At 37.5% G+C, this 18,474-nt stretch overlaps 1 protein-coding gene across 1 annotated transcript in view; it reads left to right on the top strand.

The window, feature by feature from the left end:
- Window positions 1-18,474, top strand: part of THSD7A (thrombospondin type 1 domain containing 7A) — a 225,482-nt gene that overhangs the window by 90,618 nt on the left and 116,390 nt on the right. Inside the window, exons 3-6 of the mRNA XM_063303716.1 lie at window positions 10,078-10,326; window positions 12,002-12,183; window positions 14,829-14,897; window positions 16,091-16,246. Of these exons, the coding sequence (XP_063159786.1) occupies window positions 10,078-10,326; window positions 12,002-12,183; window positions 14,829-14,897; window positions 16,091-16,246 (656 nt within the window). The remainder of the gene's footprint in view (window positions 1-10,077; window positions 10,327-12,001; window positions 12,184-14,828; window positions 14,898-16,090; window positions 16,247-18,474) is intronic.

The following is an 18,474-nucleotide window of genomic DNA, read 5'->3' as shown; positions in this document are numbered from 1 at the left end:
CTGGAGGGTTTGGTGCTCTTTCCACTCCTATTCAACATCTACATGAGGCCGTTGGGTGAGATCATCTCTGCCCATGGTGAGTTAAGCAATGCTATGGACATCTTATCCCGGTGTCTGGAGGCTGTGAGGTTCTGGATGGGGAACAACAGGTTTCAGCTGAACCCTGGCAAGACTGACTAGCTTTCGGTTTTGGGGCCTGCCGGTTCTAGGACTATGCCATCTTTGGTGCTGGATGGGGTTGTACGACCCCAGAGAGACCCAGTGTGCAACCTGGGGATCCTCCTGGATTCACAACTCCTGCTTGAAGAGCAGATGGCAGTCATGGCTAGGAGGGCCTTTGCACAGCTTCATGTTGTGCTCCAGTTACACCCATTCCCGGACTGGGGGGCTCTGCTCACAGTTATTCATGCCCTACTCACCTCCCGATTGGATTACTGTAATGCGTTGTATGTGGGGCTGCCCTTGAAGAGTATCCGGAAGCTTCAGCTGATGCAAAATGCAGCAGCGCAAGCGGTTATGTGTGCTTTTAAAACAGCACATGTTACACCTCTGCTTCACAAGCTGCATTGGTTGCCAGTCTGCTTCCAGGTCCAATTCAAGATGCTAGTTTTGACCTTTAAAGCTCTTCATGGCATAGGGTTGGGTTTTTTGAGGGACTGCCTCTCCCCAATTACATCTGCTCGTCCCATCAGATCCAGCAAGAGAGGCATGCTGCGGGTTCCGTCTTCCAGGGAACTACAGTTGGCGGGTCCGAGGAGATGGGCCTTCTCTGCCATGGCGCCCGCCTTATGGAACATTCTTCCCTCTCTCCCCCCTCAATGTGAGGTCAGCTCCATCCCTCCTTATTTTCCGGAAGTCCCTCAAGACCTGGCTTTGTCAGCAGGGGACCAATGGGTCTCAGGGGACCAGTGAAATCTTGAGGTGGCTCCATTGCTGATCAAAACTCTTGTGTGTATATGCGTGTGTGTGTTTACTTTTTAAATATGATTGCGTTTGACATGTTTATTGTTTTTGTACTTTTTTGCTGTATGCCACCCAGAGTCACTTCTTGTGAAAAGGGTGGCCATATAAATTTGATAGATAAATGAATAAATTTGTATGTCATATGTGGTAAGAAAAAAATGAATTAAAGAACAGGTAAAGACATGAAAGAGGAAATTATTTGGAAAGCTGCTATAAAAACTCTTTATACACAAAGAAATAATTACAAAACTCAAAGTGTTTCTTATGTGCTTGTTGCAGAATTAATATATATTCATTAAGAATTAAGTGAGTGTGCTTGTAACTATTTTATTAACTGTTAAATATAATAATGGGATTTGGTTTTGTTTGCTGATCTGAGTATATAAAAGCAATTACAATTTTTTTTAAGTGGGTACATCAGCAAAATTCAATTACCAATTAAAATACTGTGTTCCTGTGAAATCAGAAACCCAAATATCTGAAAAAGTGTTTTTATGTGCCAAGTTTGAGCATGTATTCATGTTCATATGAAGGTCCCATGAATTTGATTTGAGGATTATTTTTTGTTTCTATGTAAAGTTTATTCATCAACCTTGAACCATCACTACTAGTAACCTACAGCATTCAGCTGAACCTCTAATTAAGAATGTTTAGAATTACACCTTCATATTTTCGTCCTATTATTCCTACTATATAACTCAGCCTCCATTAGCATATTAAGAGGCTGCCTCCTTGGCCTGTATTAATTTTCTCTACTTAATATTTCTTTGGATTATAACTTCCATTGAGTATCACAGGAAAGCATTTTAAAAGTGGTAAATAAACCAGTTCTTTTGTTGCAAATACATAACATAGCTTTTCCTCTTACTATGTTCTATGATTCTAAACAACCTTAACGCTGTATAGTATGAATAATAGCAAATAGTGAAAACAAATTATGCATTGTGATCTTGTTATGAGTGTTTTGGACTTGTCATTAAGGAAATACAAATATATTTTCACAATTCTGTCTTGAGAAACCTAACTTCATAGGGTTAAAGCAACCTTCCGTAACCTGGGCATAGTACAGGGGAATTCCAGAAACTGAAGTCCACGTATTTGAAGGGTGATCCTACTCAAGATTCATCTAGACTTTAAAGAGTCACCAAGTTGTTGTGTCTATATTGCTGCTCTTATTTAGATAAACTGAGTGTATGTCTTAATATAATTGTGCTGTTCATTGCCCATTCCTAGCCTTGTTAGCAATCAGAGTTGGGCGAGGCAACATGCAACTGATGTTGTAGACTCTTTATTGACATTGTCTAGTTTGGAAGCTAAGTAGAGTCAGGCATAGTTAGCACTTTGGTGAGCGACCACTAGGAAAACCCAGGGTGGTAGGCTAGGCTAAAGAGGTCCCAGAGGATGGCAGTAGCAAACCAGTTTCATATTGCAGCCAAGGAAATTACATGGTTGCATTCATGTACTCACAGGGATTTGAGCTCAGCTTGAAGGAACCTTGACCTTTTACCATTAGATAAATATAGAGAAGAACTACTATCCTCTAGGTGCTACTAAACTACAACTCTCAGGATTCCGTATCTGAACTTACTCAACATTGTCTGGAGTTGCTGGAAACTTCAACAAATATCAGGGAAACTACAGGTTCCCCTTGCCTGACCTATTTTATGACTTAAGCTTCATTGATTTAAATGGGTCAGTGCAAAATGTGAATAGGGTTGGAACATGACTGTAATCTGCTCATGAATATGATCCTAATTTTCATCTCTCATAGACAAGATAATCGATTTCAGGAAGCAGTCAGGGGACTCTAGAGAGCTTCTGCCAGTTAGAGTAGATAATACTGGTGAAGGTGAACTAATGGCTAATCATTGCAGAAAGCAGTTTGATTCATCAGTTTCTGAAGAAGAAGCAAAGTTGTCAGGACCAAGTGTCAGAAGAAATTATATTCACAGCTTAGAGTAATTCTTTTTGACTTAGTATGATATATGCATTTGATAAGCACTGGTTTGAGGAATATATTAACCCAATCAGAAGAAGAGACTCAAAAGTCATAGTTCATCCCTACCCAAAGTTTTCATGATAGAAATTAGAGTGTGAAGTCAAAGAACTGCTATTCTTATTCCCATTTTGAAGGCTGGACATGAGGAAAGAGGCCTGTAACTATACGTGGCTTATATTAGCATAGTGAAGTATCTGCATAGAGGCATCCAAAAAGTCTGTAGGGTTGTTTGGATCCAGGGCAGGGTTCCTAATTATTGTCTCCATAATCTCCCATACATTTTCATGAATCTTCTGAAGATTTATATAGTCTCTGAGAATGTACACATCTTCCGCTGCAACATTTTTATTATCCTCATGTTTTAAATATATGTGTCTTGGGACTAAGGGCCTCTTTATACAATACGTGCCCTTGTGTTCTCATGATAATGGAGCTATTTAGAAGCTCTTCTGTTAAAGTTCTGGCTGAGCAGTGGCATAACAAGGAAAGATGGAGCTGCAAGGCAGACAGTTTTCCATTGACAAGAACTCTTGCTGTGTCTCATCTCCCAGCTCATTGATTCCTCCCTACCTTGCTGAAGTCAACATAACATGGTGGCTTATTAGTATAACATTTCACTATGCTTTTTAAAGTGAATGAGCTGGGTTCCTCTTCTCCCCAGCTGGGAAGATAACTGCAGTGAGGCAATAGAAAGATGGGAGCGGAACAGGGTGCTGGTTGGATGCTCTTTCAGTGATCAGCTGCAGTTTACTCATGTAGACTACTGATAATTGAGAAATGGCAACTGTGAGACACTTGCAGTGTGGTGTAAAATGTGTAGAAATGTTTTGGGGGCTAGTGGGGGTAAGGCAGTAGCTATGTAGAAGCATACTGAGGTATTTAAGTCATTTAATGGCAGTGTCGTTTGATTGCAATCAAGTTTGTGTAAACCAGGTAAACCAGACAGGAAACACAACCAGATGAGTTAATTCTACTTCATTGTAAGACTACATTAACAGAAACTTACAAGTCTGAAAGTACAAATTTCCTGCTGTCTCTTTTACAGCCTGATCAATTAGGGTGGATCCTTCCTAAGTTTCTTTGTCTGACAGTTAAGCAGCTGCGGGCTCCTCCTTCTTTTATCTGAGTGTTCCCTAGGCAACATCTCTTCCTTTTGTCCCTCAAGGTCATTCTTATATACCATTACAGTAGTAGATAAAAGATGTAAAATTAGGAATTTGTGGGGCACATGTCATTCTTTTAGCCACTGCACCAAACTCATCCTATTTTTTTAGCTCCTGCTTTTGCTTGGCTAGTCTTTGAAAGGTGCTTGGCTTGGGAAACATATTTCTGCTCCTGATCTTTGCTTGGTCAAGCTGAAACTTGTACCAAAAGTCAGCAGGTTGTTTTCCACCAAAGATGAAATGTATGGGTCTGTGCAGTATTTATAAAATCAGGATGAATCTTATGTGAACTCTACTTACGATAATTTTTTTAAAAAGTATTTTAAAAAACATTAATGGAAAATAATGCAATTTTAGAGATGTTCAAATAATAGAGGAAACTAAATAATATTAATCTCCAGAAATAAGCAAACTGTCTTGAGTTTCCAAATATTAACAGGATATGGAACCCTAAACTTCTGGAATACAGAATCACTCCCTGCTATATAGAGAGAATACTGTATAACTTATTAAGTGTACCATTTCTGACACATAAGTTGCTCTTATTTATTTAATCTGGAATTATTTTGCTCTTAGCATGTAGGAGTGTCTTTTTTTCCCCTCAATTTGAAGTGGAAATAACAACTCAGCATTCAATTGTTTTTATTTCTACATGTACCCGAAGATTATGTTGGCAGCATTCCTCCTGCTGAATTTAGTTACGTTATTCACTCCAGAACAATGGAAGACTCTGTATGTAATCAAAAGGGAAATCAAGCAGGGAAAAATAAATGTTAACAGTTTTAGCAAAGAGGGAATAAAAGAGGGGAGTAATATGGAACTGTCAAAGAAGTAAAATAATGACAAGAAACTCAAGAATAAATAGGCAGTTTACAGCAATGGATAAGGAAGGGAAGGGAAGGGAAGGGAAGGGAAGGGAAGGGAAGGGAAAGGAGAGATGGCAAGGGAGCACTAAACAGAGGGAAGGTCTGTTTGAAACCTGATATTTATGTAACCCAAGTTGTTGTGGGTGCTCCCACAACAGTTGCCTTTCCATAAACCCTTTCCAGAAATTCTTATAAACAACAGTAGCCACACACACGAAATTGAGTTAACACACTGGTGCAGAGAACTCCTTTCATGTGCTTCTATACTTTTCAGCAGGATGGGAGGCAACTGCATTCCTACAGGTCTTCTTCTGCCAGAATGTTCTAAGAATCCAGCCATAGAATTACCCTGTTGAGCAAAGTTGCATATAGTGGATGAGGGTATTCTAATTTGCTCTATCAGATATTAATTCTGGTAGCAAAGCTAAGTGTAAATGATATATATTTTGCTGCAGAAATCAGGCTGACCATTTAAAGAGTGAGCTTTGGGAAGTAAGTAGCTGGGGTGTAACCATGTGCAAGGGTATTCAAAAGCCCACTTCACAGAAATCTACAGACTAGAACTGAAATCTGTTGCTTGGAAAGTGTTAGCCTGTTTTAACCATCACCAAAAGCATTGGACCAGAGGCATATGCAGAGTTTGGAGAGGGGCAGATGGTGAAAGCAGCATCATGCTGTTGCACCACAAGCGATGGAGCTTACGTCACAACAGTGTGATTCTACTTTCACCATTTGACAAAGGCATAGATCCTGCCAATACATTGGATTGTAGCAGCCTAATTTGACGAACAATTTAGCAGCTTTCAAATTCACCCCATCTATAGTTTCTTCTACTTATCGCTGATGACCTTCTACCTTTTCCTTCTCTGTAATGCACTGTGTAATTTTTAGGAATCTTGAAACAATGAAAAGAAACAATGAAAATAATGGGTAATTATGTTGGTAAGGGGTGTTTTGGTGGGCAAGTTACTAATATTTTATGCTTTAATTTTGCATGTGTAACTGCTTTCCAACACCATCCATACCAAATTACATAAGGTTATAACTCAAGATAAAACTGTTTAGATGTTGAAATACAGATGTTTTCATTAAATGTATTAAGCATCTTAACTAGTTTCTTGAAGCTCATCCTATAGCTGGTGGGAATCTTTTGTTTTACATAATCAGATTAAGTTATCAATCTACAATACATTATATCTTTGCAATATGTTACCTGAAAGTATCATCTGATGATTGGACAATGGCTGTGGAGATTTCCTGGACAATTATCACTGTCCACAGATATAGTCTGACATCGTTCTCCTGTCAAAAATGAAAAGTTATATGCCCTATTAAAAGCAGACTGGAAATTAATTTATGCATTTTACATCTTAGTAGGGACTCTAGAGCCAATTTAGGAAGCTAGCACTTAGCAACCAGCACCACATGAAATACACCTATGCCTTGCATTCTCATATATAGCATTTTTCTACCTCTGTGAAGCATTGCTGTATAATTTTTTTTGAATACTCTGCCTAAAACAAAGTCTGCAACAAAAATAATGCAGTCGTATTTCTGTATAATGCTAATCCCTCAGATAATTTGAGAGTGTACTGAGCCTAAGAAGACTCTAGTTAAGGGATTTCCAGTAGTATCCTCCATCTCAGGTAGTGTAATGAACCATTGGTCTTTTTTAAATAACTGCCTGAGATTACACATTTCTTTACAAAGCTCCATTAGGTCCTGCTTTGACTGAGATTCCATCCTCTGTTTATAGTCTTGAAAATCCTGTATTTTCTTGTTGTTTCTTGATTGAAAACTAATGCTTTGTAATGGCTATTTCCACTTATATCCAACATCCATCTGATTTGCTTTAAATTAAAGCAAGTGTTAAAACAAGAGTGGTTAATGTGTTTTTGCACTCTCTAGTCTAATTGTTACATAGCAGTGTACTATATAAAAAGAAAAGTTTGATGATGTGTAGTTCAGTCCTTTGAATAGTTGAAATAGCTTCCATAGGATTGTTGTGCTATATTTGTGTGTACAGAGTCTCCTTCAAGTTGAGCTCAACTCCTAGTGACTGCATTAATACATCCCTATAGTTTTCTTGGCAACAGTACAGAAGTTATTTGCCATTGCCTCCTTCTGGATGTTTTTTTCATTTGCCAGTTTAACCTAAAGCCTTGGTATTTCTGAGGGGTCTTCCATCCAAGTACAGACAAGGTAATCCAGATGCTGAGGGATGTGTTTATGAATATGTGTTTAGATCAATTAGTGATGCTTGCAGTGTTTGTCATTATATAAGTAATTGAAATGCTGGTACTTAAATAAATGGTGAAAGGTCCCCTGTGCAAGCACCGAGTCATGTCTGACCCTTTGGGGGGATGCCGCTTTTGCGATGTTTTCTTGGCAGACTGTAGTGGGGTGGTTTGCCATTGCCTTCCCCACTCGTCACCTTCCCCAGCAAGCCGGGTACTCATTTTACCGACCTCAGAAGGATGGAAGGCTGAGTCAACCTGAGCTGGCTACCCGAGAATCCAGCTTCCGCTGGGATCAAACTCGGGTCGTGGGGAGAGTTTTGGATGCAAATCTGTCACCTACCACTCTGCGCCACACAAGGCTCACTTAAATAAATAGTGTTATTAATTGATTGATTGATTGGATTCCTAAGGCCACCTTGCTAGCAAAAGTAGGCTGTATTAGGATCTGAAATAGGGAAGGAATATGCACATCTTAATGATAGAGGCACAAGGGGGTGGAAGCATCTTTTCCTCCCTCCCTTAATGCCTCCTTAACATCAAACACATTTGTTCCTGGGTGCATGTGGCTACTGTGTAAGCCCAGAAAAAGGCATTTTTTAGAAAGTAACTGACAGGTACAGCAAGTGCACCATGCCAGGTTGAAAAACCTTTCCTGATTTGGGTCCAAATATGGCACACCTTTAATTGTTAGTAAGATTCCTTCTATATCTTTTATTTAAATAACAACAGTTTTGACTAATGTGGAATAATCTGAATCAATGACCACTGCTGCCTTTAACAAATGGGAACAGGTTCCTCAATCATTCTGACAATCTATCCTTTTGATTTACTCTAACCACATACATACATACCCATCATGCTGTTTCCTTTCAGGGTATGCAACATTATGCAGAACACAGAAAAGGAGTAAGACATAGTAAGTCAAAGAAATTAAGATCATGAGATAAGAAAAAGAAACAGAAGTATAAACAAATCTAGTTTACAACAACACAATTCACTATATCTCTCCCTGCCTTTATATCCTTGTAAATCACCCTTGCTTCTTTCACATCCATATGCTGCTATATACATTGCCTTTTATTCTTTAATCTTACCTCTTTTTCATCTTATCAACTCCATCCAATCACTACTTCCCCTTCCTCTGGACCTGTTTATTCTTCCTGCATTTAGTTTGCAGCTGAACTTCTTTCATTCTCTTTATATGACCAAACCACCCCAAGGTACTTCTTTCAGACAGGTTACTCACTTTTGTTTTCAATCTGCATTTATTCAGCATCTATTCATGCTTGATCCTATCTTCTCTTGTTCTACCATACACATTTATTTTATGTTTTTCCTGGCATATCCGCCTTTCACTTTCATATATTAAAGTGCGGAATGACTCTATTATACAAATATCCATCTTCTTTTGACATTCATTTCTTGCAATTCGCAATATGCAATATATTATACAATATACAGTACATAATATATACAATATATACATACCCTCTACTATTTTTTACTGGTATTTGCATATCTTAAAATTTCTCAATTTTCCTTTGGTGAACATTCTATCAGCAAACATATTCCTCTACTGCTCTAGTTTTTGTCATATGGCATATGGCATTATTTGCTTCATGGTGTCACTTGCACACCCATGTTTCTACCTGCGGATGCCCATCATTATACAATATCTTGCTTTTCAATTTTGCAGCATTCTGTTATATATATTTTTTCTCATCCACAACCTCTTACACCAACATTCCACCAATTATCCTTTTTTGTAATTCCCGTTAGCACCTCTGTAGCATCTCTGTAACATAATTATTTTCCCCCTGTTCCAAGCATCTTCCCCATCTTCTTTCTTTAGGTCCACTTTCCATTAATCTTCTTGGGAGATTAATCTATCTTCTAGTATATTTTCATTCAAGACTCATACCTTTCCTTCCTTCCTTCCTTCCCTCCCTCCCCTCTTTTTTCACTTTATTTTCCTCTGTCTCTTTCCTTTTCTTCTGTGTACATTTTTTCTCAAAAGTGACCTTTGTCATTTCCAAAAAGTGCTGTGTCCCACACCCAGGACATCTTGTCACCCTTGCATCTTTCTAATTTTCATCATAAACAATTAAAACAATCATGCTTTCAGTTATATAGGCTTTCCTTTGCCAAGGGTATATGTGAATAGGTTTAAATATAAACCACATATTCAAAAGAAACAAATATTATTCCAAGCAGGTAGTCACCAAGCAGTCACAATTTTTGTTCATTTTGGGTCTCTAAATGACCCAGTCATCTGTTTTCTGTATTCCCTCATCTAGTGATGAGAGAGCTATCCAGTCATGTCACCCAGCAGAATTATCTTTCCCCTGGTTCATCTTCTTTCAGAAAGTTGAGAATTTTTCCAAAACTTCCATTACTACCATTTACTGGAGTATGAAATGCAACTGTCACCAAATCATGGATTTCTACTTTCCTATGCATGTATAACAACGTAGATTACATCAGTGTATGCTTTCTGACATATTTTTAGCCCTTTCTTTCACCAACGTAGCACATAGTGGTGATATGGAAGTTCCCTTAGTCTTACTGTTGTTGTGATTGACATTGAACTGATATTGAAACCAAATTACAGTGTATGATCAAAGGAATTAGTAAATTAATTCTATAGATGCTTATTAACTAACCTTGGAATCGGTTTTGATGATTGAAAAAAGCATATGGGAATTGGTTTCGTGAAGAAACCTACATTTCTCTGAAGATATAGATATTGTACTAAGCATGCAAATTTTATGAGGTAATGGATACAATATACTCATAGGAATTTAATGAATTAATGCATTTTTGAGGATTCTAATATTCTTTTACAGCTTTTGTCAACAAGAGAAGTTGCCAATTACATTCCAATCTTGTGTGATCACAAAGGAATGCCAGGTGTCAGAATGGTCTGAATGGAGCCCATGTTCCAAAACGTGTTTTGATATGACATCTCCTAAAGGTTATCGTGCAAGAACACGGACAATCAAGCAATTTCCTGTTGGCAGCGAAAGTGAGTGTCCAAAGCTAGAAGAGACAGAGCAGTGTGTAACTCAAGGAGATGGGGTGACTTCTTGTATCATGTAAGTATTTAGTATCAAGATCTATAGCATTATATAGCCTTGAGGTTCGTATTATTCTGGCATAGTGGGTGCATATGCACCCTTGAGTAGTTGGGTGATGTGAGAATTCCAAGTCCACATTTCAGTTAAATAATGGGAGGAGGCTATGATTTCTGTGCTGTTAATACAGGCCTGTATGTATCTTCTGCATGAACTTCTCCCATACTGTTGAAGCTTTTTAAAACTATTCTGTGGTTCAGGAAGGAATAGTGCTGCAACAGCTTCCGTAGTATCAGAATAATGTGCACCAGGTCTTGGTTCAAGTTCTGCTTGTAAGGTAATAATTTTCAGTTTCCTTCTCTGATGTATAATACAGAACAATTACCGCATATTGTATAATTTATAATTTGCTTAGACTAAAATTATCATGTTTGTCCCTTGGCAGAAAATACTATACTCTAATGTGGCCTGAGGAAATGTTCCCTTGATATTTCCTTAAAGTATTCCTTGAGTAGAGTATTTTGTGCATTTCTTTCACTTCACAAGGGTGATTGAGATTTAACTTACTGCAAATCTTCTTGTGCACTGGCTGATCAGGAAGCTCACAGGTTCTTGTCATTCATGGGGGCTTAGCACTGCTGAGCTCAGTATGAGCATTCTGCTGAAATGGTCATCATCTTGGCAAAGAAAAAGGGATACACACAGAGAAACATACACTGCAGCAAATAGAAATAGAGAGAGGGTAGTTCCTTATGGAAGGATAAATATTTCAGAAGAAAAATTGAAGACATGCACAAATGGTAAAAATTGGTATATAGGTCACTTATCAAAGGGAAGTTGAGGTTTTAAGTTATTTTCATTCAACTCTTAACATTTTCAGAGCATAGGTATCTTGGATATTAATTTAATTTTGGTACTATTCTTTAATTTCAAATTATGATTTCAGCTTGTACAGACCCAGAATTTTGTTTCCTTCCAAGCAGAAATTTCTTAGTAGTCGTTGTCATTGTCACAATAACAACAACAACAACAACAACAACAATAATAATAATAATAATAATATATTAATTCTTTCAACAATTATCTCTAATTTGGTCTAAAAGCCATCTTAAAAGAAAATATTAGGTTTTATCCAGACAAAATAATGTAATCTGAGGAAGTTCACTCATAAATAAATCCTACTGTGATAAGTGAACATCAGGAAATATTGCAATGCTATTTGCACACAATTCCTATTTGAAATCATTAGAATTCTTCTTGACTCAGTTACCCATGTCATTTCAATAGGATCTGCATTCAGTTTAATTAATTAATCAGTTTAATTAATTTTATATTAATTAATTATAATGTGACAACCTGTTATAATTAATTAAAAATTCAATTGTAGTCCTAATAATTAAAACAAAAATAATTTATGTTACTTACTATATTGGGAAATATTTCTAAAAGAGAGTATTATCATGCAATTTCCCTGTCTGTTGAGCTTTACAGGGTGCCTTTGATGGTGACTTCCATTATAACCTTCCATGTTTTCCTGCCACTCCTTCCATCATTTTTCTTATCAGTAAAGAATAACAATTGTGAATCAGAAGAGAGAGCCATTTGATTTGTAACATTAGGAGCCATTCATGTGTAAGAATTCTTCATGCAGTTTCATTATGTATTTATTTGCCTTTTTATTATTGTTGTTGTTTAGATATGGCTGGAGAACCACAGAATGGACAGAATGTCGCATTGACCCTTTACTTAGCCAACAGGATAAACGGAGAGGAAATCAAACATCTCTTTGTGGAGGTGGGATTCAGACCCGGGAGGTATATTGTGTGCAAGCAAATGAAAATCTCCTCTCTTATTTAAATACACTCAAGGAAAAAAAAGGTATGCTTATCTCACTATTGTGGAAGCTAAATTTTCTAACATAACTTTTTATCATTCTTTTAAAACTATATTTCATTTTTAAAATATGTTTTTCAACCTTTGACATTCATGAAAACCTGTAGCATCGTGGTTAAGAATGTTAGCCATGAATCAGAAAATTCATGGTTCACATGAACTTGCCTGCCATCAGGGGTATCCATAGGGCATGGTCAAAAAAGGTAAGATGATGCCCATGCTGGGGTGATCAAAGCTCTGCCTGTTTTTTTACATGTTGCACATAAAAAACGGCTAAAGCTTTGATTCCACCATTGTGGCCTGCCATCTTGACTTTTTTACCACATCCTGCAGACACCCCTGCCTGCCATGAATTCAAGAAATGAGCTGTAGGCAAGTCATACTCTATCAGTGAATCTTCTCTCAACTGCAACCTGCCAGCTCCTCTCATGTGCAGTGGTAGATACTGTTTGGTTCCCCAAGGTGAAATTTTCAGTTCTATCAGCTTCTGCATGTATTAAAACTAGCCTTTAGCCCTTTCCAGGCATTCGCCTGAATATGTGAGGGCTCAGAATTAGTTACACACACACAAACACACACACGTGCACACACACACACACATGAGAATTTCAGGAACACATCACAACTCAGTAAATGATCCCCATTTATTTGTGTGGGGAATCACACAAGGTAATGTTGCAGGACTTTGTACTTCTAAAAAAACCAACCTCCCCAAGTTTGGTACATTCAAATGTGTTAGAACAACAACAATGAAAATCCTAAAATTCATGGAGGATACAGTCCCAGTACACTGGGAGAATGCTAGGAATGTGAAGTCTGGTCTAAGTAGGAGGAAAAATCATATAGTATCATATTATGCTTTGTTTTTCCTTTAACATTTTAAAATAATTTATAAAACTTTAATCAATCTACCTAGCCGACAGCTTAGAACTGTCTGTAATGCTCATGCTATATTTGTGCATTAGGCTGTATACTTTTTTTTCTTTTAAATCATCTTCATACACTTTGATGGCTAAAAGCCAGGAGGAACTGATGAGCCTCATTACAAAGGTGAAAGAAGAAAGCGCAAAAGCTGGGTTGAAGTTAAACCTCAAAAAAAGCAAGATTATGGCAACCAGCTTGATTGATAACTGGCAGATAGAGGGAGAAAACGTAGAGGCAGTGAGAGACTTTGAAATTCCAGGCGCAAAGATTACTGCAGATGCTGACTGCAACCAGGAAATCAGAAGACGTTTAATTCTTGGGAGAAGAGCAATGACAAATCTCGATAAAATAGTTAAGAGCAGAGACATCACACTGATAACAAAGGTCCACATAGTTAAAGCAATGGTAGTCCCATAGTAACATATGGCTGCGAGAGCTGGACCATAAGGAAGGCTGAGAGAAGGAAGATAGATGCTTATGAACTGTGGTGTTGGAGGAAAATTCTGAGAGTGCCCTGGACTGCAAGAAGATCAAACCAGTCCATCCTCCAGGAAATCAAGCCAGACTGCTCATTTGAGGGAACGATGTTAAAGGCAAAACTGAAGTACTTTGGCCACATAATGAGAAGACCGGACACCCTGGAGAAGATGCTGAGAGTGGAGGGCAAAAGGAAGAGGGGTCGACCAAGGGCAAGATGGATGGATGATATTCTAGAGGTGACGGACTTGTCCCTGGGGGAGCTGGGGGTGTTGACGACCGACAAGAAGCTCTGGCGTGGGCTGGTCCATGAAGTCACGAAGAGTCGGAAGAAACTGAACGAATAAAAAACAACAAAATACAGTATTTCAGGAACAGAGTGGTCCTTGATTTATTTTACTTTCATTTGAATCTTGCTTAGAAGCCCACAGTCCAACCCATCTACATATAATTCGTTATATACTGTACTTGGAGGAATAACCTAAGAAGACTAGGTAGCTAACTTTCACTTTTAATACAGTAATTTAGCTCAAAATACTGTACTTTTTGCTTACAAGAGCGGCACATTTCTACACAATACAGAATATTTGGTCAGTCCCTTCACTGGGAGAAAATAGTGTTCTAAGGAATTAGTTTGTTTTTAATGTGGGAATCTGGATTTCCATAGTTTGAGACATCTTTCTTTGCATCAGAATAAAATCTCTCCATATTGGAATGTAATAGGAAAAACAAAAGTCTGTTTGCCCTTTAATTTCTACAAACAAAAAGACCCTTTAAAATATAAGAAATAATTGACTGCTTATGCAAAGGAACATTTTATTTCTTTTGAGTTCCAACTAATAAAAAGAGAAACATTAAATTTACAAGACTGCAGAGAGCAGGAAATTCTCATTAGAGATAATTATAATGGGATTCCTCTATATATTACTGGAAGGGGAAAAGTGCCTTAATATGGCATGGGAACAAAACAGTAAGTATATCCTTACTGTTCCACTGAGAATCCAATACCTCCAGTATAAGCCAGTGTTTCTCAACTTTGACAACCTTAAGGTGTGTGGACTTCAACTCCCAGAATTCCCCAGCCAGCATGGAGTTGATGTCCACACATCTTAAAGTTGTCAACGTTGAGAAATACTGAGTATAAACTATGGGTCAAATTGTGTTTTGAGCTGTTCTAGACCCTCTCCTTCTCTGGTATTCATGGAAATCATTGTCCACATTTTTTTCAGAAAGTCAGTCCCAGAGCACATCGAAGACTAGTGCTGCTCCACTTCTATCCATCACTTTTGAAATAACAGGTACATAATTCACCCTGAAGTCAAACATCTTTTAGGAAAATCAAACATCTTTTAGGACTCGCTTTACTATAGATGAGTAGACTTTTGGCTTATAATCCCAGGTCTAAAAAAGAATTCCTCTGCTTCTGGAATATCCAGGCTTTCACTTTAAAAAGTTCATGATATTAAAACAAATATTGAAAGTGCATCATCATTACAGTTCAGCACTGATGATCCAATATGCATAGACTAGAAATTCTAGTATTAGAAATTAAATACACCGACAAAAGGTGAATCTGTTACAGAAAGCATGAGAATGGAAAACTGCTGATAGGTATATAATCCATTTGTGGCTTTACTATTTTAGGTATTAAAAATCTTTATGTAGCATTTATTTAAAAAACTTGAAATAGTTTACCATACTTCGAGTGAGATAAGAACAGAAAATAGGATTTAAAAAGCATAAAAAGAGAATATAAACAGTTGAAAAAAGGTAAATAGAAAGATTTGGCTTGTGCTGGGTTTATGTGAAGTTTGACATAAAAGGAAAGTTTAAAAAGTCATCTAAAGTACATCAGCACTGGAGTGAGACACATACAGAGAGAAGGTCATTTCACAGGCAATTGCCGCTTTAGAGAAAGCCTGTCTTTATGTGGCCACCAAACAGCAATCCACAGGCTAAAGAATGGAGGAGAGCAGGATTGATAAACTTGATGATTCTCTTTTAGGCAACCAGATCCTGAATTGTTTAGAGATCTATCTATCTATCTATCTATCTATCTATCTATCTATCTATCTATCTATCTATCTATCTATCTATCATCTGGCTTGGTGGCATGCTAGCAGTCTAGACAGATATTTTAATGGGGGTATAATACGTACAAGGTGAAGTAATCCACTCTGGAGGTTGCATTCTTCATTAGTTGCGATTTCCAGATCCATGGATCCCAATGTCTCCACAGAATGTCCACTACCATAATCCACATTTAAGAAAAAGGTACCTCACAAAACCTGTAGGATTTCCAGATATTTCTGAATTCCCTATGATTCAATGTAAATTTAGCCTAGTAGAGATCACTGGCTCTGTCTCAACTGGATGAGATTAAAGACAGAGGACGGTACTTTTTTTCCTTTTCCTTTTTCTTGACTTTAGAGTAAAGCTGCCTTCATGTTTACAAACAAAAACCCTTCATGTTTTGTCTCCACTTTCATAGCTTCTAAACCTGTGGATTGGAAACTGTGCACAGGTCCTACTCCTAGCACCACCCAGCTGTGCCACATCCCATGTCCTATAGAGTGTGAGGTGTCAGCTTGGTCGGCATGGGGGCTGTGTACCTTTGAAAACTGTGAGGACCAGCAAGCCAAAAAGGGTATGTACATTTTCTAAGTGAGTTCCATTATTTTTTACTGCATACTGAGTTGAGGCAGCTTAATGGATGCATAGTTTCTTATAGTTTCTCTTCTGGGTCTTCTTATAATTCATGAGTTTTTATACTTTCTCTTTCCACTAATTTTGACAGAGTATATATCTCTGCGAGTTGTTACACACTAAACCCCAAGCAGCTCTTCATATTTGTCTATGAAGATCTGCTGCAAACAAAGAAATGCCAAGAGGTATAAATATTGATGCAACTACAGTAATTCTAGTGAAGTGTACCATTAAAAGGGTACTAATTCTTAGCTCTAAAATGTAATTACTTAGGTTCCTCTAGAGCTCTTTCTTTCTGATTTTGGAAGGGGAAATTGAAAAATACATAGACTTCCTGTAATACTTCTCAAGGACAAAAGGGCTGAGCCCTAACTGAGAAATACATAACTAAGCAAATCAATATCAATATTTGATCAGTAGTTTTGTGACAATTATTCTGTAGTCACCTTTGTTCAAGAAAAGAAATTCTCATGGACTTAGTTATTGCACTTTTGGCACGACTAAATTTTTTTCTGCACATAAACTAGCCCAAATCTAGCTTTCTATGAAATGCATTGATTTTTAAAACATTTATGTATACAAAGCAAAATTGTTCTTTATACTGAATTGTAGTTTAGCATAAAAATTTATCACAGGTATCTCCACAAGAGGATTTTCACTGGCACTGTGAACATTTATTAGACATGTAAAACTGCTGTCATGTTAAACACATGTTTGCCAATTTACATATAAATGTTCCCAAATATTTTCAAAGCCTGGATAGCCTTAATAATTACGTCTTCCTTGTTCTTTGAAACTGAACTAGTGCTATCTTAGTTATTTTATTTTAAACGGACAATTATTTTCTCTTTTGCTTGCCTTTTCTTTTCTGGAGCAATCCTCTTTTCTTTGGATACATTTTAATCCCTCCAATTTTCTGAGCAAAATAGTGATATTGGTGGGGGAGTGAAAAAGCTGAGAAACACCTTAGCTAAGAAGTCCAACTAGGCTCATACTAGCAGTGTGGTAGAAAAGGAATACTATTTTCTGACCTTCTTGTCTTTTCCATTCTCTCTCTCTACCCCAAATAGTTATATAATTTCCCTCTTAACAGTTGTAACTGACTAATTGATTAAGTACCATCAAATTGTTTTTGTCCCCTAGCGACCACATAGATAGATTTGCTCTATGACAATCTATCCATAACCTGGTCTTTCAGGTTTTCCAATGGTGCACCCATCGTCTCTGTAACTGAGTCCATCTACCTTGCTGCTGGTGGACTCTTCTCTTCCCTTCCACCTTTCCCAGCATTAGAGCCTTTTCCAGAGGTCTTTGCTAGGTCCTTGCATAATGCATCTGAAAACAGTGTTTATAGGAAGCAAATTGTCTATGCTAGTTGTAGGGCTGTGTAATTTCCCTCAAATTCTAGGGATCTTTTGGCGGAATAGGAAGGATTATGGGTTTGGCAGATCCAGACCTTCCCCCAGTCTGCCTCAGGTACATCAGATTGTTTGCCCTGACCACTGTTAGAGTTCTGACATTAGTCTGTGAACCTTTACATAGCAGTGGAGAGAGGTATTACAGAATTGTACTTCTTAAAGTGACATTCAAAACTTCCTTTAGTCCCTGAGGTGCCCTCTTAGGTATTTGAGAATCATTCTGCTCTCGTTATTAGTTTTCCACTTTCATTTGCTGCTGCTTATATACTATTATAATCTCTACAAATCTCTTTGTATCCTCCTTCAGTATTTCTCATTCTTAATCCTCTTTCTTTCCATTTTCTATCAGTGTTATAGCTCTACATTTTTCAGGTTTTTAAACTGTTCTTCTCTTACAAGTTGGCATTCTCCTCTTTCCCTTTTCCCTTGATATCTAGGTTTCCTCTTTCAAAGCTTTTTGTACCCAAATGTTGGTTTTTGTGCTTTTCAGGCTCAATTTATTCTTTTATCGTGCAACAATTTTTATTTTTATTTTTTTTGCCTCAGAAAATTCTAACAAAGAGCTGAAAATTGACCATACTTTTTATTAAGCGCTCATGGAGCTGTCAGAAGTAGAAGCTTATATTAAGGCTTCTGGATTTTTGTGTCATTAGAAAGTTACCTGATTGCCTTTTCTGGTCAGTGGTGTAGTAGTAACAGGCAGAAAACAAAAGGAACCTGTCATATATTATTTTTTTAAAAATACTATTGT

Source organism: Candoia aspera, chromosome 4, assembly GCF_035149785.1.
Source record: "Candoia aspera isolate rCanAsp1 chromosome 4, rCanAsp1.hap2, whole genome shotgun sequence".
Lineage (NCBI taxonomy): Eukaryota > Metazoa > Chordata > Lepidosauria > Squamata > Boidae > Candoia > Candoia aspera.
This window is presented reverse-complemented; position numbering and strand designations above follow the sequence as displayed.